This window comes from Amblyraja radiata, chromosome 31 (genome assembly GCF_010909765.2).
Source record: "Amblyraja radiata isolate CabotCenter1 chromosome 31, sAmbRad1.1.pri, whole genome shotgun sequence".
In the NCBI taxonomy this organism is placed as follows: domain Eukaryota; kingdom Metazoa; phylum Chordata; class Chondrichthyes; order Rajiformes; family Rajidae; genus Amblyraja; species Amblyraja radiata.
In genome coordinates, this window is record NC_045986.1 from 27,043,924 (window position 1) to 27,068,815 (window position 24,892).

The 24,892-nt window shown below is 41.7% G+C and overlaps 1 protein-coding gene across 6 annotated transcripts in view; it reads left to right on the forward strand.

Moving 5' to 3' along the window:
- The window catches only part of ubr4 (ubiquitin protein ligase E3 component n-recognin 4), a 139,791-nt gene that overhangs the window by 107,997 nt on the left and 6,902 nt on the right, over positions 1-24,892 (forward strand). For all 6 annotated transcript variants that reach the window (XM_033048265.1, XM_033048267.1, XM_033048266.1 and 3 more), the window contains 14 exons: positions 1,618-1,759; positions 3,063-3,144; positions 3,578-3,751; positions 6,819-6,940; positions 8,042-8,239; positions 8,642-8,722; positions 10,029-10,116; positions 10,603-10,730; positions 16,245-16,352; positions 17,030-17,149; positions 18,944-19,134; positions 19,813-19,986; positions 20,944-21,043; positions 23,550-23,768. In XM_033048265.1, coding sequence (XP_032904156.1) covers positions 1,618-1,759; positions 3,063-3,144; positions 3,578-3,751; positions 6,819-6,940; positions 8,042-8,239; positions 8,642-8,722; positions 10,029-10,116; positions 10,603-10,730; positions 16,245-16,352; positions 17,030-17,149; positions 18,944-19,134; positions 19,813-19,986; positions 20,944-21,043; positions 23,550-23,768 — 1,927 coding nt within the window. The remainder of the gene's footprint in view (positions 1-1,617; positions 1,760-3,062; positions 3,145-3,577; positions 3,752-6,818; positions 6,941-8,041; positions 8,240-8,641; positions 8,723-10,028; positions 10,117-10,602; positions 10,731-16,244; positions 16,353-17,029; positions 17,150-18,943; positions 19,135-19,812; positions 19,987-20,943; positions 21,044-23,549; positions 23,769-24,892) is intronic.

Here is a 24,892-nt window from a genome sequence, read left to right on the forward strand (position 1 = left end):
ATTCTACCGCTGCGCCACCCTGCCACCCTCAGAACCTGTTCAAAATCTTTGTTCAAAAACATAGAACTTTGAAATCTGTCACAGCATCAAAACTTGAGAGCAGAGAGAACTATGGGAGAATAGAAATAGACAGACGATATTGACAGGCTGGTGGAATGCTTCGACGTATGTCGGATGGAATTTAAGTCAGAGAAATGACAAGGGACACATTTCAGTCAGTCAAAATAAACTACAGGACTACATTTTGAAGAGTATATATGCATGAATTGTTGAAGGTGATAGGGCAGTTTGAGATAGTGGTCAAAAAACATATGGGATCTTGGGCTTCATCAACAAGAGTCATTCTGAGCCAATACAAAACTGTAGAGCAAATGTATGTGTCCAGTTCTGGGTTCCGCACATGGAAAGGACACAAGAGACGAGAACAATTCCCGGATCAGGGGTTTATGAAGGCAGAATGGAAAAATTAAGGTTATTCATGTACATATTCATGAAAAATTAAAGTAACAATTAAGGATTGTACATCAAAGGACACAGAATGAAGCTGATTGGCAAAGAATCTAAAGTGAATGAGGAAAAGCAGTTGTATTAAGTGCTGAAGATCTGCAATGTATTTTGATACGTGGAGGAAAATACATTTCCATAGGAAACAGGATAAATATTTGGGGTGAAAGCAGGTCATACTGGTTTATTCTTCCACAGGGCCAGCAAGGACTCAATGAATCAAACCATCTCCTTCCACCCTATAACCTTTGTGATTATGTGATTATTTTTTTGTGTGTGTTTTAATCCATGATATAGAGCAGTGATTCCCAACCTGGGGCCATGGCAAATTTCAGGGGGCCACAGAAACATTTGGGGATTTAGGGGGCCACAGGTTCAATGAAGGGGGCCACTTTTTTTCCGCTAATAATGTCAGGGGGGGCCACAGAAAAATTAAAGAGCCGAAGGGGGCCATGAACTAAAAAAGGTTGGGAACCACTGATAGAGGATGGATTACTACTCAAAATGTTTACAGTTGAAATCAATATTACCTGGAGTATTGTGTGCACTTTTGGTCCCCTAATTTGAGGAAGGACATTCTTGCTATTGATGGAGTGCAGCGTAGGTTTACAAAGTTAATTCCCGGGATGGCTGGATTGTCATGGCTTGTAAACTGGAATTTAGAAGAATTAGATTTTATTTAGAAGGATGGATCTTATTGAAACATTTAAGATTATTAAGGGTTTGGGCACGATAGAGGTAGGAAACATGTTCCCGATGTTGGGGGGAGTCCAGAACCAGGGGCCACAGTTTATGAATAAGGGGTAAGCCATTTAGAACGGAGATGAGGAAACACTTTTTCACACAGAGAGTTGTGAGTCTGTGGAATTCTCTGCCTCAGAGGATGGTGGAGGCCGGTTCTCTAGATACTTTAAAGAGAGAGCTAGATAGGGCTCTTAAAGATAGCGGAGTCAGGGGATATGGGGAGAAAGTAGGAACGGGGTACTGATTGTGGATGATCAGCCATGATCACATTGAATGGCGGTGCTGGCTCGAATGGCCTACTCCTGCACCTATTGTCTATTGTCTAAAATACTGTTGGCTGATTTTTAAGTTGTGCTTTTGTTTTACCAGTTATTTGGATGAACTGAGCATTGCCGGAGAATGTGCTGCGGAATATCTCGCGCTCTATCAGAAGCTTATTAAACCCGCTCATTGGAAGATATATCTGGCAGCTCGGGGCGTGCTACCGTACATTGGAAACTTGATCACGAAGGTCTGTGAACAAAGAATTAAAACATTTCCCAAACTAAAATCAGTCACAAAAACATCTCAGCTGCAGAATTACTTTTCAAAAATATTTAAGCATGCGTCATGTTGCCACCCATCCATGATGTTTTACATGACCGCGCCCTTCCCTGCCCACCCTTGAGGCTGTTTAAGCTTGAAAGCAAAAGAAAACCTTCCCACAGTTTCATTTCCACTGCCTCCTCCCTCTGCTGAGTCCTTAGTATCAGTTATTCTTCTGTGACAGTATTTTCTACCAAACTAGTTACTAGAAGTCGGCTTTGTTGTTTGGGTTTTGGCAAGAGATCTGGGGCAGGTTAAGCAAGAGTTGTGTCCTACCAGCCTTTCCAGTTGATCTAGATCAGCTGTAACAGGCGATGCAACATAGCAGATACATGTTAGAGAGCTCAGAGTGATGGTTCGTCTTCAGGGACAAGATTAATTAAATCAATCTTACACTATTTTAGGAATGCCTTTTTAGCAATGCTTGGTAAGGGACCCAGGACCTTGGTAACAGGAAGGATGTGGTGGATTTGGAGATGGTGCAGGCTGCTGTCTGGATTAGGGAGTTTTATCTGCAAGAAGAGGTTGGACAAACCTGGACTGTTTGCTCTGGAACGTCAGAGTTTGAGGGGAGACCTCATAGAAGTATATGCAATGATGAGAGGCATAGATAGGGTAGACAGTCAGAATGGAAACACAAGGAACTGCGGGTGCTGGAATCTTGAGTAAAACTCAGAATACTGGAGTGTAAGATGAGACTTTTCTGGAGTCGGAACCACAGAGTTTGCCCCATTGCTTAGAAACTGTCCTGTGCATTGTTCAACATGTTCACAGAATCTGATGAAGGATCCCAACCCAAAACATAGCCTATCCGTGTTCACCAGAGATGCTGCCTGACCACTGAGTTACTCCAGCACTATGTAAACTCATAGATTCAATCCCTTCTCCATTTTCAAGGCTACAGTTGCCAACAATTCTGTGATCAATGGATTAGAAAACGGTTACAGTTACACAGTTACAGTCCCTTGACTCACACTAGAATTTACATATATTATGTGTAAAATTAAGGCAGAAATGGGCTCAGCTGTGATGTCACCCACAGTGATGTAATCTTCCTGTCAAGCCTTCTTTGTGAGAAATGGCCATTTGAATGAGATTCCAGATGTGTTCTTTGTCTCCAGGCAGCTAAAGAATCAATGCTTTCAAAGCAACATGGTATTAGCCGAACCACCTTGTTTTGTTGTGTCTAAATTCCAATGTAGTAACGTCACCAACACTTTGTGCCCTAGGAAATTGCTCATTTACTAGCACTGGAGGAGGCAACACTCAGCACTGACCTGCAACAAGGATATGCATTAAAAAGCCTTACAGGTGAGATATGCATTGTGTTCAGATGCAAAGACATACACTATAGCAGCCTGTGTAATCTGTCACGACATACACCATGCACCAGAATGTTGTTTATAATGGGATTTAGTTTATAATTCAGTTCAATTTAGTGATACAGCGCGGAAACAGGCACTTCAGTTCAAAGGGTCCCCGCGACCAGCGATCCCCATGCACCAGCGCAATCCTACATACTAGAGACAATTTACAATTTTAACCAAAGCCAATTAAACTACTAACCTGTACATCTCTGGAGTGTGGGAGGAAACCAGTGCACCCGGAGAAAACCCACGCAGTCACAGGGAGAACGTACAAACTCCATACAGACAGCACCAGTAGTCAGGCTAAAGTTTGTGTCTCTGGCGCTGTGAGGCAGCAACTCTACCGCTTGATTACATATTTTGCTGCCCTTTTACAGCACTGCTTTCATCCTTTGTGGAGGTGGAATCAATAAAACGCCACTTCAAGAGTCGCTTGGTGGGCACGGTGCTCAATGGTTACTTGTGTCTGCGGAAACTTGTGGTTCAGCGAACTAAGCTTATTGATGAGACGCAGGATATGTTGCTGGAGATGTTGGAGGACATGACAACAGGTAATACACAGAGAAATGGAACCCTTCTTCAAGCTAACTACTTTAAAGATGAAGACGTGTACATTTATGACATTTTCTACCCTTTCACTGTTTAGAAAAATAATCTAACTAAATTGACTTTGATCTCTGCAAGCTCGTTTGAATGTCTGCCTTGTTGAAGTAATTTATAATAGATGGTGTGTGTCATCTATGAGGCAGAAGCTTTCACTTTTGCCTCTGAGTCAGAGGCTTGTGAGTTCAAGTCCCACTGCAGGTTTATAGGATGACACTGCCAGTGCTGTGTCATCAGGTCCTGCCTTCTCAATGAGTTATGAAACAAAAGGTCCCATCTGCCCTGATGGGTACAACACAAAGAAGAGTAGAGAAATTCTCCCAGTGGCTCAGCAGGTGACCAATGTTCTAAATAAGTGGCATTGTTACATTGTTGTCTATGGAATCTAATGTACTCTTATTACATCACAATAGTGCCTACATTTCAAAATTGAATAAAACACAAGGGAGACGTCACGTCTCGAATCTATAACTTCACAGGGAGTCAATTGGCCTCTCAGTTCCTTTGTCAACGCTCTAAAAGAGCTCCAGTTTTTAAAATATTTTGTAATTGTGAAGACTTGTTTCTTATCTCTTATTGTCCCGCAAGCCAGTTTTTTGTGTCGGCTTAGACTCAAAGCCTCTCATTTCTGGTATAATTTAATTGAAATGCTTCATCTTTCCTGAAATGGTCCACACAAAACTGGGAACAATATTCATTTAACCATTTTTAATAGATTTAGCAATAAATTACTTTTGTCTATTGTATGTTGTCTTTCTCTATTATGTGTACTCTATCAGTTTTAGCGATTTGTTCTTGGACAGAAAAGCTGTATCTGAATCCATGAGTATTTTTATAAACTTGCCTTTATCTCTTCCATGTTTAAACACTATTTGACAAATATAATTTGCTGTCGTTCAAACCAACCTACCTAACCCAGTGCACTTGAAATTCTATCCTCAATTTGCCATAAGGTCATAAGTGATAGGAGCAGAATTAGGCCATTCGCCCCATCAAGTCTACTCTGCCATTCAATCATGGCTGATCTATCTCTCCCTCCAAACCCCATTCTCCTTCCTTCTCCCCATAACTCCTGACACCCGTACTAATCAACAATCTATCTATCTCAGCCTTAAAAATATAAATGACGGCCTCCACAGCCTTCGGTGACAAAGAATTCCGCAGATTCACCAACCTCTGACTGAAGAAATTCTTCCACAAAGGAATGTCATTTAATTCTGAGGCTATGACCTCTAGTCCTAGACTCTCCCACTTGTGGAAACATCCTCTCCACATCCACTCTATCCAAGCCTTTCATTATTCTGTACGTTTCGATGAGGTCCCTCCTCATTCTTTTAAACCCCAGCGCGTACAGGCCCAGTGCCGCCAAGTGCTCATCACATGTTAGGACCATAGATACCATACCCTAGCATATGGTCAAACCATAAGCCCAGTTTATCTGCCAATTTGTCTCTTGTACTTCTGCAGCTGACTTTGCGTTAAATTTCACATCCACATTTCAGTGCTTAACCATTTCAGTGTCAAACTGAATTTGAAATACTTCCATTGATGACTTATTCAGAGACTATTGTCTACTACACTATTGTTCATTAATCCTGTCAAATTCCAAAGTGCTAAATTAAAAAAACTACTCCCTTATTATTTGTTTAGCATATCATTCCAGAAAGCCGACTAAAATGCCTTCCCGGAAATCATCCTCCAAATTATTTTTGTCAACTTGGTTTGCTCGAACAATATGAATGTTGATATCCATGTACGATTTTAACATCATCTTTTACACTCAGTCGAGTATTATGATTACTTATCCCAGGCCAGTGTTTAAAAGGAACAGGGCTGAGGTGCTTTTCTTATCCTGTCATTGTATCACTTTTTTTAAATAAAGCTTGCCAACCATACTGCTCACAGTGTCCCATGAATTTAAGCCTTTCCCTTCCTTAGTCCAATTCCAGGCATGTTTTAACTCTTTTATCCAGTCATTTTAGATGATCACACTGTACTCAGAAAATTAGAGACTCTCAGGGTTACTACATCAGTTATGTTTCTTCCTATGTTTCTGAGCTCTTTTAACATCTCAAGACCTTTTATTACTGGTACATTGTGTCCCTTACTTCGACAGCTCGGACTTAACCTATTTCCCAGAGCTAAAACTCCAGCAATGAAAAATTCTGCTTCACTGCCTTAATAAATTTGACAGCAGCCCAGAGTCTGGTCAGAAATTGCCTCTTTTGCCAGCTACTGCAACAAGTTGGCATGTGGTGATTTTTCCAAGGTTTGATTTGCTGTCAAACTAATCCAGTGCTAACTTCCAGAAATCTCACTTCATAGCTTCAGAAAACAGATCACCCACATATGAATAGAGTCCACCAGCAACTCGACTGAGATCAAAGCAGTGTTTCCACAAGACACTGGAATCACTCTCCAATGTTGTGTTATTTATAGATTCTGCTCATACAAATATGATCTGACAGGTCGTTGGTACAATTTTTTTTCTGACCTTCCTTTCTTCTGTTGAATGGCTCCCATTGCCTTAACACTGATGTGGACTAAATGTTGAAACATTTTTTGGAGATACAGCGTGGAAACGGGTACTTTGGCCCACCAAGTTCACGCCGACCATCGATCACAGTAGCTCTATGTTATCCCACTTACTTACCCACTCCCTACACATTAGGGGCAATTGACAGAGGCCAATTAACCTGAAAACATGCACGTCGTCTGGATGTGGGGCAAAACTGGAGCACCTGGAGGAAACCCACACAGTCACAGGGAGAACATACAAATTCCATACAGGTAGCACCCGAGGACAGGATCGAACCCGGGTCTCCAGTGCTGTGAGGCAGCAGCTCTACCGACGCCACCTCTGTGCGGCCCTGTTGTTTATGTAGCCAGCATTTCAAGTTGGGTCGGTTTAGCTTCAAGCTTTTATTGAATGTTTGGGCGTGGTAACTTTTCTGAAGAGTGAGGATGATGTCTGCCCATAGTGCTTATCAAATTCTATTGCTCACATTTCTGTAGGCACAGAATCAGAAACGAAGGCATTCATGGCCGTCTGCATTGAAACAGCTAAGCGATACAGTCTTGATGATTACCGAACACCAGTCTTCATCTTTGAACGGTTATGCAGCATTATCTACCCTGTAAGTACAAAGGAAGAAGGGAAATACGTTGACGATTCCACACAATTTCTGTACAATTGAGATACATTGGAGCAAAGCCATGACTAATCGGGATCACATCAACTATCTTTATATTTTTTCTCAGGATCAATGTGGTGTTGTGAAGGTCATGTTTGTCCACTTCCTTTAGTGAGAGGGTTGTACAATCCAATTTCTGCAAAGCTGTGTTCACACCGTTTAGCCTATTGTGACTTCTATTAATAGCTCCATTCTTTCAATAATTCATTATTTCCATTTTCCAAGTTTTTATTACATTTCCATTTGTATATTTTTGTGTAATAGTCATACAACACGAAGCTGGCCTTTCAGTCCAACTTGTCCATGCTGACCAAGATGCACCACCTAGCTAGTCCCTTTTGCCCACGTTTGGGCCCATATTCCTCTAAATCTTTCCTATTCATGTACCAGCCCAGGTGTCTTGATGCTGTTATAATATCTGCTCATCTACCTCCTCTGGCAGCTTGTTCCATATACTTACCAATCTCTGAGTGAAAAATTTGCCCCTCTCTCAAAACCTATGGTTCTTCATTCCCCTCTCCTTGGGAAGAGACTCCCTGCATTCACCCTATCTATTTCCCTCATGATTTAATACACCTCTATAAGATCACTCTTTAGCTACTATTAAGCTACATCATAACTTAGCCAAAGTTCTATAAAAATGCATCAGACTCCATATGTATGGACTCCATATATATGGAAACAATGTGAACATGGAGATACCAGAAAGCTATCGTGGAATCAGAAGTTGAACTTGTAGTCAAATCAGGCACTAAGAGATTGATTGTAAGCAATCTGATTCATCTTTTGATTTTGATTTGGGAGAGGATGGATGTTGAGTATGGTGTTTATAATGAGGAGAATTAGGTTGGCTGAATGGAAGGAACTTCAGCTTCACAGGGAAGGGGGCAAGTGTTCAGTGGTGGAACCGGTATTTTGATATCACTGCAGGCGGGCACAGAATTTATTTTTCCTGAAGAGATAGTTCTTTGACTGGCATTGTTCGATGTAGTTAAATCAAAAATAAGCATGACCATTTTCTGAATAGCTCTGCTTTTTTGACAGGAGGAAAACGAAGTGACAGAATTCTTTGTGACCTTGGAAAAGGATCCGCAGCAAGAAGATTTCCTGCAGGGCAGGATGCCAGGAAATCCCTACAGCAGCAACGAGCCTGGTATCGGACCTCTCATGAGAGATATTAAGAACAAGATTTGTCAGGATTGCGACCTTGTGGCTCTACTGGAAGATGACAGTGGGATGGAGGTATGAACCAATACAGACACTAACTGGTGTCCCACCTCCAACAAATTCCTTGTTATTAAGTCTCAGAACACTCGCGTGGTGCATTCAAGAACGCAACTCTGGTAGTATTAAAATATGTTCTCCAGATGTGAGCAAAGGTGAATATAGTACCCATACCATGCGACAATGCCACTGAGCTGCTTTGAACTGCAACAGTCCCTGCAGTAAAATGCTCCCATGTTGATAACAAAGAATTTCAAGACGCAATAGAGAATGGGGAGGTATGACAGTTCAGAATAGGATGCAATATGGAGGTTATGGTGTTCCCTTTCTGTTGATCGTGTCTTTAGTGGTGGAAGGAGCTTGTTGCAGTGGGCAAACATTTCTACTGTTTTATTTTAATAACTGTGGTTTTCTTTCCAGCTCCTGGTCAATAATAAAATCATCAGCTTGGATCTGCCTGTGGCTGAGGTGTATAAGAAAGTCTGGTGTCCTGCTAATGAGGTGAGTGCAGATCGGCAGCAGCGTGAGTGGTACATGGAATGGGTTCTAAATAAAGACACAAAGCCATAATCTAGCTGCTACCTTTGGAGGGAAATTATTGGATAGCTCTGAATGGATCAGTTAATATCAGCTGAACAATTAAAACAGGCGAGTATGTATGAATAATGTATGACCCACAAACATTTCTATCAGGATGGAAATGACAAAGAGTAGAGGGCATAGCTTTAAGGCGAGATGGCAAAGTTTAAAGGAAGCGTGCAGAGCGTTTCTTTTTACACAGATGGTGGTATATGTTTGAAATGCACTGCCAAGGGGGATGGTGGAGGCAGGTACAATAGTAGTTGTAGTGACAGATTCTCATATCGTTCAAGGAATCTTTCCTCTCCTCACTATGATTGAAGACGGGTTCAGGAGATTAATCACGATCTCTCCACGAGACATTCAATGCCGTCCAAAGATAAATCTTCCAAACACAGTCTCTTAATTAGTAGTTTCTTTATTGTATATTGTAGTAGTACAACTTCTTCTTGTTTAAGTACATTTTGATCTTACTCGTCGTCAAACTCGTGCATGGTCGAAAGCTGTGACCTCTCCCTCATGCTTCTTCAAACTAAACTAAAACTACTTTGGGCATCTGCGTGAGAATCCCAATCGCAAACACGCCTCAGACGACGTATAAATCCCACCCACATAATTACAGGCAGATAAAATTTAACGGTAACTGGTTATAGTTATAACATACTGAGTTAAGCTAAATGGCTACTACATACCGCCCCCTAATTGTTCTGAGTATATAACGAGGCAATTACTAATAAACATTTTTTTAAAAGGAGCTATAAAAGCTTAACATGTATCAAAAAACAAAAAATAGCATGCATTATATATCCGCATTCAGACTTCAAGAGGATTTTGGGTCGGCACTAGATATGCAGGGAATGCAGAGACATGGATCGCGTGTGGGCAGATGAGGTTAATTTCAAAGGAAATATGTTCTTTGTAAGAATAACTGAGCTTTAACAAAACACAAAGTGCTGGAGGAACTCAACGGGTCAGGCAGCACAGTGGAGGGAATGGGCAGGTGACATTTTACGTTGGGCCTCTTCAATCTCCTCTTTGGAGACTGACGAATGCTCACAAAATCGTTGTCTGTTCATTCCTTTCATGGATGTTGCTTGACCTGCTGAATTCTTCCAGCACTTTTGTGTTTTGCTCAGGATTCCAGCATCTGCAGTTTCTTGTGCCTTCAATAACTGCTTTAATTGAAAGTGTTTATTGAATAACTAATATGATGAATGTTGTGTTCAAGGGGGAGCCAATGCGTATTATCTACCGTATGCGAGGGCTTTTAGGAGATGCAACTGAGGAGTTTATTGAATCATTGGATTCAACTACAGGTAACAGCATCCATCACTGACACACATATAGTTGTTGTACTTATCATGTTTTCAGTCGCTGCCTCTTATCCCATATCAAGTTCTAAATTATAAAAGATTTCTCCTGATGTAACACATAGAGGGCGGTACATTGGCATAACTGGTCACATGACCTGGGTTTGATCCCAGCCTTGGGTGCTGTCTGTGTGGAATTTGCATGTTCTCTCTGTGACTGCATAGTTTTCTTCTGGGTACTCCGGTTATCTCACACATCCCCAAAACATGCAGGTTTGCAGGTTAATTGGCCTCTGTAAATTGCCCCTAATATGAAGGGAGTGGATGAGAAAATGGGCAAACGTTGAACTCGTTGTGAATGGATGATTGATAGTCGTCGTGGACTCAGTGGGCCTGTTTTCATGCTGTATGATTCAATCAATTCAATCAATAAATATCTGTGTCTTGACCACAGGAGATGCTGTTACTTTAATGATTGTTCTTTCATTGTAGACGAGGAAGAGGATGAGGAGGAAGTGTACAAAATGGCGGGCGTAATGGCCCAATGTGGTGGTCTCGAATGCATGCTAACCAGATTGGCTGGAATCAAAGACTTCAAACAGGGACGTCACCTTTTAACAGTGAGTATCTGGGTTGGTGTTTTATGAACACTGTGGGCGCCATGCGTGGCGTTTGCACGTTCGCTCTGTGACCACATGGATTTCTTCAAAGTGCCCCGGTTTCCACACACATCCCAATGACGTGCGGGACTGTAGGTTAATTGGCCTTCTGTAAATTGCCCCTAGTGTGTAGGGATGTGTGCCCCTAGAAAGCAGGATAACATAGAACTAGTGTGAACGGGTGATCAATGGGCAGCGTGGACTTGAAGGGCCCCTTTTCCATTCTGCATCTTTTAATTAAAATAACAATATCCAAATGTACCCCATAAACATTTAGTCCGTGTTCAAACATGAATTTATTTGATTTGCATTTTGCTATTGCTGCTGGGCATTTTGTTCTTCCTCAGTCTTATTTTAATCATTTTTCTTTACTTCTGTTATCTCACAATTATCATTCTCCTCCCTCCCCCAAAGCAGGATGGTCTGGCTGGGATTGCAGCCAGCTCTGTGAAACACTGGCATCTTCTCTGATGATAAACCCTCGTAAAACATTAAGCTTGTATTCTGCCACAGATTAGTGCTTGAATCAGCTATAAAGCTTTCACATCCTCTGAACAAAGGTCCCGTTAAGCTGGATGAAACCCCGCGGTTGGACAGCAACTCCTTTTAATACAGAAGAGTGACCTAGGCCATGTCACAGGATAGAGTTTGCTGGAAAATGGTGACAGATTTGGGATTTGTTTATATATGCAAGAGCATGAAAGTCTTAGGTTTGTGGATGACTGCTTGTTGGTGCTTTGTTGCCTGCACTCTTGACATCAGACTTCAGAACAAAGTGCCGTTTCAGCAATTCCCCGCCATACAAACTCACGCCTCACATCAACTTCAACAACATGCCACTTTGGACTTGAAATAGGGATTTTTCTCCATTGATTTCAATAGGAGAGAAAAAGTTATGATATTAGAATTTTTAGATTTCTATTAATTGTTTATTTCTATTTTTTGACAAACTCATTTTTTTCCTGTAACATTGTGTTATTGGCAGCGTTGGTAGTTATTTAGGCTATGGAGCATGGACTGGCCAGTTGTCAGGATGTGTCCCCAGTTTCAATCGAACCACGCTCTCTCTCTCTCCCCCCCCCCGCCAATCTTCACACCCACTGAAGGATGAATCTGTTTCCATGCGAGGCTGTTGCACTGGAGATTGCACCAGCTTTACCCAGCATATTCTCACCAGGGCTACTGCACAATGTACATGCAACTATGCAAAATAGCGGCCGCACAGGTTTCTTGCCACTGTTGCAAATTCTGGGCCCTTGTTGTTGCAGGCTCCTTAAAATGTCATAAACAATTGGAGGAGGAGAGACATGCAAAATAACACCTAGCACATACAAATTGATGCAAAGTCAAGAGTGTTTTATTCTCATATGTTCCGGATGGGACAATGACATTCTTTCTTGCGGCAGCACAACTGAATATGTGAATGTGTAAACATAGTACATAAGGGGGAAGAGAAAAGGTTCAATAAATCGCAGTAGCGCTACACATTTAAATGCGTTAGCAACTCGCTACTTACATCGCTGGTTTCTGCAGATTCTTTTATACAGTTGAGCTCAGAAATACTAAAGTTGAAGATTTTCTGTTGTGCAGCAGGCAAAATGTCACCGTAGGTAGGCGCCATCTTTAAGTCTTTCATGCACTTTCAAAGGAAAATGACAGGTAATGTAAACTAGCTTCACAGCCATGGAGCAAATACAGGAAAGTGAGATCTGGGCGTGTACTTAAATCTTTGATAACAGCAAAGCAGATGTTAAAAAGGCATTTTGGGCCCCTTTCTTTTCTGAAACGAAACCTAAGAATACAGCTTCTATGAAGTTATAATTCACTGGTTAAACCCAGGTTATAATATTGTGAAGATAGACACAAAATGCTGGAGTAACTCAGCGGGACAGGCAACATCTCTGAAGAGAAGGAATCGAGACCCATATTGTGATCAGTTCTGGACAGTTTAGAAAGGATAGAAGAGAACATTTACTAGAATTATGTTATAGTGCAGTAAAACAATGATGACCCACCATACAATTATTCGCAAATCCTAATAGTTTGACATGAGGCTCACAGGGATCTCTGTTCCCACGCTCCTCTAACACTTTATTGTTTTATGTTCCCAGCAATGCATTTAGAGAGACTGTAAAACTTCCTGCAGATGTGTTAGTTTACAATGTAATTAGCTCTTTACACAATCCTGGGTGGTTAACGTTTATGGATGCTTAATTCTGGATTTGTTAAATGTTCTCTGACAATCATTAGGCCCTAGGTTGCTTCTTTCCCAGGTTCAAGAGCAATGCTGTTTGTGACTCCATCTGAGGAACTTTACAAAGTATTTTGCTAATTAGCAGCTCGGTACAGTTGCCCTTGGTCACGATCGCATTCCTGTCATCCACAAACATGTGTTGCCTTTGATTTGAGATATATATCTGAGGCTGGTCAATCGCTCTCATTATAGCAGTCGGATTATGCCTTGCTCCACTTTAATTCCCATGGCAATTGTGGCAACCCTAAGATCACACATTAAAAATAATTTTAGGCAAGTAGGAACTGTTTTTGAAACGCATCAGAACAGGCTAATAGGGCTTTAAAGAACGGCATTGAAAGGCTGGATTTCATCAGATTGTACAGTACAGAAATATGCTCTTTCAACCCAATTCATTCATGCCAGCCACAATGACTATTTATGCTCACCCCATTTGCCCACCTTAAACCTCACCTTTAACTCTGGACTTCCATGCCCTAGAAGAAAGACTAACTCTCTATCCTATGCCCCTCATACTTTCATCAACCTTTATAAGGTCATTCCTTAGCCTCTTGCATTCCAGTGAGGACAAATCCAGCAGCTCACCTTGTAACTACAGTATAGGATATATCTTGGTGACTCTCTTCTGCACTCTCCCATTTGCTACCACGTTCTTCCTGCAGTGTGACAACCAGACCTATACACAATACTCCAACTGTTTTGTACAGTTGCAACATGCTGACACTGCTCTTAGAATCAGTGATTTGGCCAATGAAGGCAAGCATGCCAAATGCTGTTTACACGACTCCTTCCACCCAAATGTCGAGTTAATCCATGTCCAGTTGTGTCCTTAGACAACCTTTGCTATCAATGACTACAGTAATTTTCATGTCATCTGCAAACTTACTAATGGGGACCCCCTGCATTCTCATCCAATCATGTATCCATGACAAACAACAAAGGTCTCACCATCTACCTCTGCAGTACATCTATCCCTCCAGTCAGAAAAACACCCTATGATGTCTAACACCAAACCAGTTTTGGTTCCAGTTTGCCCTGGATCCTGTGTCTTCACCTCCTGGGCCAGCCTACCATGCGGGACTGTGTCACAAGCCTAACTGACATCAATGTAAATCATGTCTACTGTACTGCCTTCATTACTTTTCTCCTACCTCCACAAACACAGCACGTAAAACAGTGCAGCACAGGAACAGGTCCTTCAGCCCACAATGTCTGCAGAACATGATGACAAGATAAAATAATCTCATCTACCTGCATATGATCCATTTCCCTCCATTCTGCAAATATCCATGTGCCTATCTAAAAGCCTCTTAAATGCCACTATTGTATCCGCTTCTGCCACCATCCCTGGCAGTGGGTTCCAGGCACCCACCATCCTGTGTGTAAAAGTAAGATTTGACCTGCACATCTGTAAACTTTGTATGTCACACCTTAAAGCTATGCCCTGTAGTCCTTGAGATTGCCTCTGACAGTCTATATGATCTTCCTTGCATAAAATCGCCCTGACTCCTTCCAGTCTGTCTCTGCCTTTCAAAATGGACATAAATCCTTAAGAATCTTCTCCAACAATTTCCTTTCTCTCAAAGAAACACGTGTCACAGCCACAAGGTGTGGGTAGTTCCCTTACAACAGCAATTTGTTTGTGTTTTAATTCAGTGCTTCAGGAATGATATGAGCACACAGCCTGTGAGGTTTTCCCCACAGAGTGCATGGTGTTATATCTAGCTCATCAATCCAACAGTTACTTCCGAAGACATGAAACTTGGCCTATTCCTCTTCTCCAAAGATGCTGCTTGACCCGCTGAATTACTCCAGCACTTAGTGTTCAACTTCCAGTAAACTGAGTAACTGAATGGGAGGCTGCTTTTAATGTTTTGTGATTTGTTTGGAAAATACCATCAAAATTGACAAGTTTGCATCTCCACAGAAGTCAAATCGATTTAGTAATAGGAAAGGCTTTTATTTCCACAAATTTGCCAGACTATATTAATAATTTCTGTCCAGCAGCCTCCTACTGAATCATTTAACATCACATGTTGTACAGTTCATATTTCTTTTCACCTAAACCTCTTTTACTTCAACTTGATGAGTTAGTAGCAACTTGAAGTAGATCATCACATCTATTTTCTCTGATGTTTTAGATATACCAACTGCCTGTAGTGGTTTCTTAATTTCGGTCAGATCTAGAACCCAACCTGTTCCAAATTAAAAAACCCCACTGCAGGCAGCCAGAATAACTTCCGTGTACACTGGAACTACAGCATTGTTTTCATGATGTTGTACGTTATTGCGCTCTCAGTACCAGCGCTTTTCAAGAAATGTCGAGCATTATTTTGTTTCTTTCACACCTAATATTCGGAGGGAGGGCTGGTATTCTGGGGAACTAGAGTCAATCTGACTCTTTGCATATTACTAAATCAAGTGCTAGTCAGTAGTGTCTGTTGACCCCTATCTAGGGGTTTGGCAACTGGTGTTCACACCATGCGTCTATGGATGCAGTACTTCTGTCCCATCAAAGACTTGTTTCCTATATTTTGCACATGTTTCCAAGTGTGGAGGATTCTGAATGAACAGTGACTGGATTGCATACCTTATAATCATTCATTAGCGACGCAGTGGTGCTAGTACCTTATAAAGTCATTTTTAAAAATGACACCACCTCCACATATTGCCCTCTTGTCCTGGTCAACCCATTGGCGTTGCCGCATATCACATGGACCAGATGAAAGACAGAACTTCCACACATTACTGGGGCAGGAACCGCACATTCAGGAAAATAACCTCAAATGAGCATCCCTAGTGTGTGACCATCCTGAATAAATTTGATACAGTTGCTCTGAGAATATGTGTCATTTGTAAAAGACCATCCCTATTTTTTTGATATCTCCCAGAGTATCAACCAGTTCAGCTTAAAAGGTACTTTAAATGCATCAACCCATTGCAAAGCTTTCAAACTGTTGGTGTTCTTCGAAGATAGACACAAAATGTTGGAGTAACTCAGCGGGGCAGCCAGCATCTCTGGAGAGAAGGAATTGGTGACGTTTCAGGTCGAGAACCTTCTTCAGATTCTGGAAGAAGGGTCTCGTCCCGAAACGTCGCCGATTCCTCTCCAGAGATGCTGCCTGACCCGCTGAGTTACTCCAGCATTTTGTGTGCATCTTCAGTTTAAACTAGCATCTGCAGTTCCTTCCTACACATGTTGGTGTTCTTCTTCCCTCTAGGTGTTGCTGAAGCTGTTCAGTTATTGTGTGAAGGTGAAGGTGAATCGACAACAGCTGATTAAGCCCGAGATGAACCCACTCAATGTGATGCTGGGGACTCTTAACCTGGTAAGTCATATGGACATTTTATGAACTTAGCTACATAGATTCATTATAAATTCTCCAGCATCTGGCTGTTTCCTTCCTGTAGCTTTTCCCGTCAGAGACTGCAGTTAGTGATAAGTTTCTGGGCTGGTTTTGGTGAATCTTTTGAAGGAGGATTAGCTATTCCAAACAAGCAACTCTGTTGTTGGGAAAATGTTAATCATTCATGGACATCAATACAAAGATTAGAATCGTCAGTACGCAAATCAGACTTCTTGAGACAATGTCTTTGTGATCTCTGACTGATGGTAAAAAACTGTTACCATAAAAAGAGCCACATTGTGCTGAGGTAATTCATCAGGTAAGGTAGAATCTCTGGAGAACATGGATTGGTGGCGTTTTGGGTCAGTCTGACTCAGTAGAAGGATCCAGACCCGAATCATCATCATCTATCTATGTTCTTCATAGATGCTACCTTACCCGCTGAGTTACTCCAGCACTTTGTGTCTTTTTATAAACCAGTATCCGTAGTTCCTTGTATCTACATAGATTTTCTGAAACTAGGTTTAAATTCCATTATAGCTCAGATGCAAAAATGTAATTTCTGCTAACCTGTTACAAAGTTTGTTCAGCTTTTAAAATTAGATAATACAGGTGGTGTGTTACAAGGTTTAGTGTTGAATGTGTTTTTTTTTATACAGGCATTGCTGGCTGAACAGGAGAGTAAAGACAGCGGGGGTGCAACTATTGCCGAGCAAGTGCTGAGCATCATGGAGATCATTTTGGATGAAGCAAACGCAGAGCCACTGACAGAGGACAGGGTGTGTCTCAGTTCCAAGAACTCAAGAGCAAACATTCACTTTTAATTTGAACCCGGAGGCTATTTTCAGTGGCGAGACATGTGGAGTGCTGTGAACTGAAGAGTAAAGAAATAAAACAGGAGATAAAATCCTCTTTGATGTATAGGCAAATCAGGCAGCTCTGTAGCAGTAAAACTGAGCACTTCAGCGATATCAGGAAATGGCACAGCAGTAAAACACAAAGTGTGCAGGAACTCAACGGGTCAGGCAGATCTGAGGAGAGAATGGCCAGCCAACGTTATGGGTCAGGAACCCTTCTTCAGTCTGAAGAAGGGTCCCGATCCGAAACATCGCCTGTCCATTCCTGCTCCTGATGCTACCTGACCTGCTGAGTTTCTCCAGCATTTTATGTTTGGCTCACGATTCCAGCATGTGCAGTCTCATGCATCAGCAATAGCACTGCCATGACTGTCAGTGCCCCTTTCAAAAGTCTTATGTTTGTGTTCAAATGTTTCATGCTGGAAATCCAAGCGGCGAGCACTGGTTGAGGTTGGTGTGGCTGTACTTTTGCCTCTCCTTTCACCCCAAACTCTGGTTGCCTACCAATACTCATTTGTGAGGTTTATGTCTTATTCATGCTCATGACAAGGCTGCTGCTGGAGAAGTCAGAATGACTTGTCTATATCGAGTTAACTGGAGAACGTGGTGGTGGTGGTGGAGGACTACTATCTGGAACCAGTGTGGGCAATGTGGACTTCCAAGATGCTGATACATCGGCAGTTTAAGGGTTTTGACTCAGTGTTGTTAAAGTGTGAGGAAACAGAGATTTATGTCCGAGTTAAGATGGTGTATGTATCTCAAGCCCTTGCCTTTCTTACTCGGAAAGGTCATGACTTTAACAGGTTACATTCATCACAGTTTGCAGTCAGCCTGCAATTAGTTAACCAAAGATGATTTTTTTTTAAATGCAAAGAACAAAGAGTATAATTGGACTGAAAGGGGTTGTTGAGGAGACGTGTAGTCAAGAAAACAAGAAAGATTGGGAACCAACGCCTTCAATTTGTTTGCGAGGTTTACAGAAAGTCGAGGAGCATCTATGATTCCTGGCATTCTGAATGAATGGCAGTTTCGTGGAGAGCGGAGTCAAGGCAACTGGGCATTGAAGCCAGTGGAAACATGGTCTGAAACATATTATTGGCCTGTGGTGTTATTGAGGAGCTATCAAGGTGGAGGTGCTCAATATTTTGAAGAAGAAAGAAAGCAATCATGATGACTGAACTGTTGTGTAGAACTGAAACATGGCTCGGGTAACCGCGAGATGCCCGGTGACGTGACCTTGTATGAATCAGCCGGGAGAATGATGGAAGGAGGGGAGAAGCAAATTGGAGCTGATGTGGGTAAAAAGGACAGCTTGAATTGGTGTACATTAGGTGAAAGTTTAATGCTTCCAGCCTGTCAGAAATATTGAGTAAGCGTTGTTGGAAATGGAGGAAGGAGACAAAAACGTGGCAACAGTTTACATGGAGACCATTGTTCAATGCTTTAAGAGGATATTAGTTGTAGAAGAATGAAGAGGAAAGAGTCCACGATGTATCTTTGAAGTACAGCTGGGAAAAGGCAAACAGACTGAATTCCAAGTTCATGAATTAGTATCATTGGGGCTTTTAAGGAACATGATGGGGATGAAGCCATAAGATATTTTGTGCTTTTATAATTTTTGTGTACCCTTAGATACGTCTATAACACCTTCTCTCTAATCATAAAACTGCCTTGTGTGTAATTAAAGTTTTGCTGTTAAACATTTTTTGCCGTCAGGGTAACCTGCTACTGACAGGAGACAAAGATCAGCTGGTGATGTTGTTGGATCAGATCACGTCAACATTTGTTCGTTCCAATCCAAGCGTACTACAAGGACTGCTGCGCATTATCCCATACCTTTCTTTCGGAGAACTGGAGAAAATGCAGATTCTTGTTGATCGTTTTAAGCCCTACTGTAATTTTGACAAGTAAGTGACCAAGTGGCAACTTTGATATGTGATGCAGTACGTGCAAAGATCCTAGTGTCACAATCTGCAATCAGATGCCTCTCATAGAACTAGAATAATTAATAGAAGTGACTTACAACATTAAGGAGTTGGAGGCTGACCTACGTTTTTGCTCTTTTGAATCAGAAATCAGAACTGCCCCCTCCATCGACTCCTTTAAGTCAAGACTAAAAACTTATCTATACTCACAAGCCTTTCCTGATGTCCACTGAGCGAGGGCTATATGTATATATGTATGTAGTTTGTTTGTTTATACTATTCTTATAACAAATGTAAAGCACTTTGGCCAACGAGAGTTGTTTTTTAAATGTGCTATATAAATAAATGTGACGACAGAAATTACATGAATAAGAAGGTAGAAAAAAATGCTGGAGAAACTCAGCAGGTGATGCAGCATCTATGGAGCGAAGGAATAGGTGACTTTTCGGGTCAAAACCCTTCTTAAGACATGAATAAGAAATCTGTCTGCTGAAGTATTTAAACAGACAGGTTGAAATTGCAATGTATGATTTAACAAAGATTCTTTTGCAAATGTGGTCATTAGGCCCAGTATTAGTTTTAGTCACTTTCTCAGTTTTTCTTCTGTGGTGTACTCCTGGGCTTTCCTATTCTTTAATTCCATTTTCGTCCTGTTCTTAGATATGATGAAGAGCATAACACGGATGACAAAGTTTTCCTCGATTGTTTCTGTAAAATCGCTGGAGGAATCAAAAACAATAGCAACGGACATCAACTGAAGGAACTGATCCTGCAGAAGGGAATTACGCAGAATGCTTTGGAATACATCCGGAAGCATATTCCAAATGCCAAGAAGTAAGATTCATTTCAACAGCACCCATTGTTTAGATTTAAATTTGTTATTGTCACATGCATCTTGGTACAGTGAAAAGCTTTGTTATCCAAACAGATCAGATATACCTTACATGGATTCAAGCAGTTCAAACTCAAGTACAATAAACACAGCAACGGGAAAGATGCAGATTATAGTCTCAGCATTGTGGCACAACTGTTTCTTAGACAAAGTCCACTGTCCTTAATGGGGTGGAGGTGAATCGGATGGAAACCTAGATTATGGAAGGACTGTTCAGAAGGCTGAAAATGGAGGGGAAGAAGCTGTACCTAAGTCTGGTGGTGCATCCTTTGAGGCTGCTGTGCTTTCGGCCAGATGGGAGGGGGGAGAAGGAGGAATGCCCGTCTTGGGACCATTTTTTGCCATGTGTTCATACTTTTCCTCAGTAGGAGTTGGACAGACTTGGAATGTTTTCTCCAGAACTCTAGAGATTAAGGGGGGACCTGAGAGAAGTATGTAAAAAGATGGAAGGTATAGATAGAGTAGACAGTCAGAACCTGTTTCCCAGGGTGGAAATGTCAATGACTGGAGGGCATGGCTTTAACATGAGAGGGGCAAGTCTTTTACACCAGTGGTGATGGGTGCCTGGAAGGCGTTGCCAGGGGTGGTGTGGAGGCAGATACGACAGTGTCATGTAAGAGGCATTTAGATGGGTACATGGATATGTAGGGATTGGAGGGATATTGATCACTTGCAGATTAGTTTAGCTTGGCACCATGTTCAGCTGACATTGTGGGCCAAAGGGCCTCTTCCTGTGCTTTACTGTTCGGTGTTCTATGGAAAATAAGTGGGATCAAAGTTAATAGGTCAGGTGCAGTGGGGCTTTGTATATAAGAGGAACAGGATTCAGGTGGAAGAATTGTACAACATCTAGAGACCCACTCTTCTCCAGATCTTAACATACTGCTGTCTTTTTACAGTCTTGATGCTGATGTGTGGAAGAAGTTCTTGGCAAAACCATCCCTTCCCTTTATTATTCGCCTGCTGCGAGGACTGGCCATGCAGCACACCCCCACACAGGTACCTTTATTTCTCTGTCTTGGGTCCATTTCACCCGCGTTCCTCCTCACCGCACGCGCTGTTCTGACATCTCGCTCCATTTGGTCAATTGTCTTGAATATTAAGAAACCGAAAATAAGTATTGAGTGGAGAACCACGATTCCTTAATCCCGTTAATTTAATTCTTTTTTTGGGATCATTTTCATAAATTCTTAAACATAGCTCTAGAAGGTACAGGGAAAAATAGTAATTTGCAGAAGAAACAGAGCAGCTAAGGAATGTGCTGTTTGGATTCTAACCCGCTCTCCTCAACTCGTTCAAAGCAAGACATAGAACATTTTCAAATATTTTATCCGGTAATTAAACTGATATCACATTGGCTGTGAAAAATGCAACCATAATAGAATTCTCAGCATCATAATAGCAAATGAGTTGTCAAAGAATGCAGAATTTCAAATATTTAACCATCACCATCTGATGACAAGATGCATGTGAACAGATCTCATCGACTTATTGCACAGTAGCCAAAGTTACGCTGTGAGATATCACCAACGTCTGCCATGTTTTTGGGAGGTGGGCAACAATAATACTGTACATATCACGCATTGCATGTTACCCTCAGGCCATTAATTGCATAAGGAAATACGAGTAACACACGGGTGAGATAACATGGGCAACAAGTTCTTGTTCTTGGAGGATATCGATCAACTTTGGCATTTTACTTTCATTTTGAAATTTCCCCACAAATTACTAGAATGATGGAATTTAACTTGTTATGGTGGAATAACCAATTTGGCATAAGGTCCAACTTGGCACCTGGCTTACCTTTACAGGACTCAACCCGTAATTGTGTACAAATAGTCTAATAGTCTGAGATCCCTGAGCTGTTGCTGTGAAGTGCTCTGATCAAAGCATTGGAGTTATTCTGGTAACCACAAAAATGCAGGCAATTCTCATTGCTGAGCAGGGATGGGTCCCAATTCATGTTGAAACAAGGAACTGCAGATGCAACTTAATACAAAATAGGTCACAAATTGCTGGTGTAGCTCACCAGGGCAGGCAGCATTCTTAGAGTTCTCCAGGGTCGCAATTCCTTCTGTCCAAGGAATAGTCAATGGGAGACTTGAATTTTCAGCCTTTCAATGAGAGATTTAAGGTACAGAGTATAACAAGAAATCCAGAACTGTATAAAATATAACTCTGAAATTAGAACATAAGTACAAAGTAGATTCAGACGTAGTGCCAATAAACACTTCATATAGTGTTGGGGTCCATATCCAGAAGACCCTCTTGTTTTGCTGATTGTTGAAGACAAACCTAGAATAACTCAAGAAGCTACTCGAGGCTGAGAAGAGGATGAAGTAAGGGGATCCTGACCACGGGTACTGTCTGTGTGTAGTTTGAACATTCTACCTGAGACTGCGTGGGTTTCCTCCGGGTGCTCCAGTTTCCTGCTGGCGCTCCAGTTTCCTCCCACATCCCAAAGACATGTGGGTTTCCTCCCACATCCCAAAGACATGTCTTTGGGATGTGGGAGGAAACTGGAGCGCCAGCAGGAACCTCTGTAAATTGCCCCTAATGTGTAGGGAATGAGGTGGTAGTTGGATCATAGAATTAATGTGAGCAGGTAGTCACATTGCACATAAAGTGCAAGTGAAATGAATTTGTCAGCAGCGGTACAATGACACAGTTCATATGATTACTAATTCCTACCAAGGCTGCATTATACACCTTGGTTTTTAATATATGTCGAAATATTTCAAGTTACAATGTGAGTCATTCTATCATCCTTGGTTGACGTTTGCATTGTGGTTGTTCTGCGATCCTTGATGCCGTTCCTCAGTGATTATTTTGCACATGCATCCTCAGCGGGATAATGATCAGCCTTTCCTTTCCCTAATATGGTGCGGTTGTGCAGCGGTATCATCATATTAGTGCAAGCCTATAAATTACTTGTGGTAACCATTGTGGTAACCATTGTCCTATTCCCTCATCAGTACTAGATGACTTGCATACAACATGTCTTTACTAGATCCTGGTTATTTATGCATCTTTAGTGGCCTGCGGTAAAATTGCTGCCTTACACTGCCACATCCGGGTTCGATTCTGACCTTGGGTACTGTCTGTATGGAGTTTGCACGTTCTCCATGTGACCACTTGCATTTTTCCGTATACACCGGTTTCCTCCCACATTCCTAAGACTTGCAGGTTTGTAAATTAATTAGCCTCTGCAAAGTGTCCCGAGAGAGTGTAGGATAGAACTAGTGGAGGGGGTGATTGCTGGTTGGCACAGACTCGGTGGGCCGAAGGGCCTGTTTCCTTGCTGTCTCTCTAAACCTAAACGAAACTAAGCGGTTTGTCCATGTAATTCCTTAGCCTGAGGGAGATATCTCGTAGATGTATATCTTTCATTTATTAGTGAAACTCTATTGGAATGGGAGAACGCTGGAGCCCAGAATATTCTGACCTTTGTTGCCAGGTTCTCAGAAGTAACCAGTAATTTTTATTTTACATTCTGTATTTTCAGATGTTAATTGGAATGGACTCCATCACAAACCTGCATAAATTGGAGCAGGTTTCCAGTGATGAAGGCATTGGAACTCTGGCTGAAAACCTACTGGAGGCACTGCGGGAACACCCAGAGGTCAACAGGAAAATTGAAGCAGCACGAAAAGAGACACGAGCAGGAAAGAAACGAATGGCCATGGCTATGCGGCAGAAAGCACTCGGCACACTTGGGATGACGGTAAATGTGCAGTGTGGTTAAAACAGCACATGGGAAATGGACACTGATAATGCAAACACTATTACTGTCGGCTTCTGTTTAGGAAGTTGAATGTTATTCGTGTTCTTACTCCACTCGCCCAACATGCTCTCATCGTCATTTATTTCCCTTTTCTCATAGTCCAGATATCCTGTTCTTAATTGCTAACATGGTCTTGGCTTCAATCAGTGACTAGAGGTATAACTTGAATCTGAGGCTGTGCATTACCGATACAATATCCTATTTTGTGGAGCAAAAATCACATATTACTGAAGGTTATGTAAATTCACAATTGCATCTCAACATTTTGCATACTTTGGTCCATTAATGTGTTGTATTTTTACATTCCCATACATATGCAGTGCTTGTTTGTATGTGAACAAGTTAGGGCTTTATTCTTTGGAGCACAGAAGGTTAAGGGGGGACTTGATAGAGGTCTTTAAAATGATGAGAGGGATAGACAGAGTTGACGTGGATAAGCTTTTCCCACTGAGAGTAGGGAAGATTCAAACAAGGGGACATGACTTGAGAATTAAGGGACAGGTTTAGGGGTAACATGAGGGGGAACTTCTTTACTCAGAGAGTGGTGGCTGTGTGGAATGAGCTTCCAGTGAAGGTGGTGGAGGCAGGTTCGTTTTTATCATTTAAAAATAAATTGGATAGTTATATAGGCGGGAAAGGAATGGAGGGTTATGGTCTGAGCGCAGGTATATGGGACTAGGGGAGAATACGTGTTCGGCACGGACTAGAAGGGTTGAGATGGCCTGTTTCCGTGCTGTAATTATTATATGGTTGTTTTAGTATCCTATGAGCCTATTTTACACATCTTTCAATTCTTCGGTGTCACCCTAGATTTGCTCAATTTGACTATTATCACTCTTCTTTTTTAACTAAAACGTACTACCTTGGAATTCCAGCAACTGCATTTTTACTTTCCATCAACATCAAATTAGCGTGCCTTCAATCATTTGCTTGATTTATTTTGTCTCCTATTTTACTGAGACCACTTGCTCTGATCAAATTATAGATAGGCAGAGTAAGTAAACGTGATCCCACAACTGAACACTGAGCTGCAAGAAAGCAATTGCAGTATTGCCTTTTTTAAC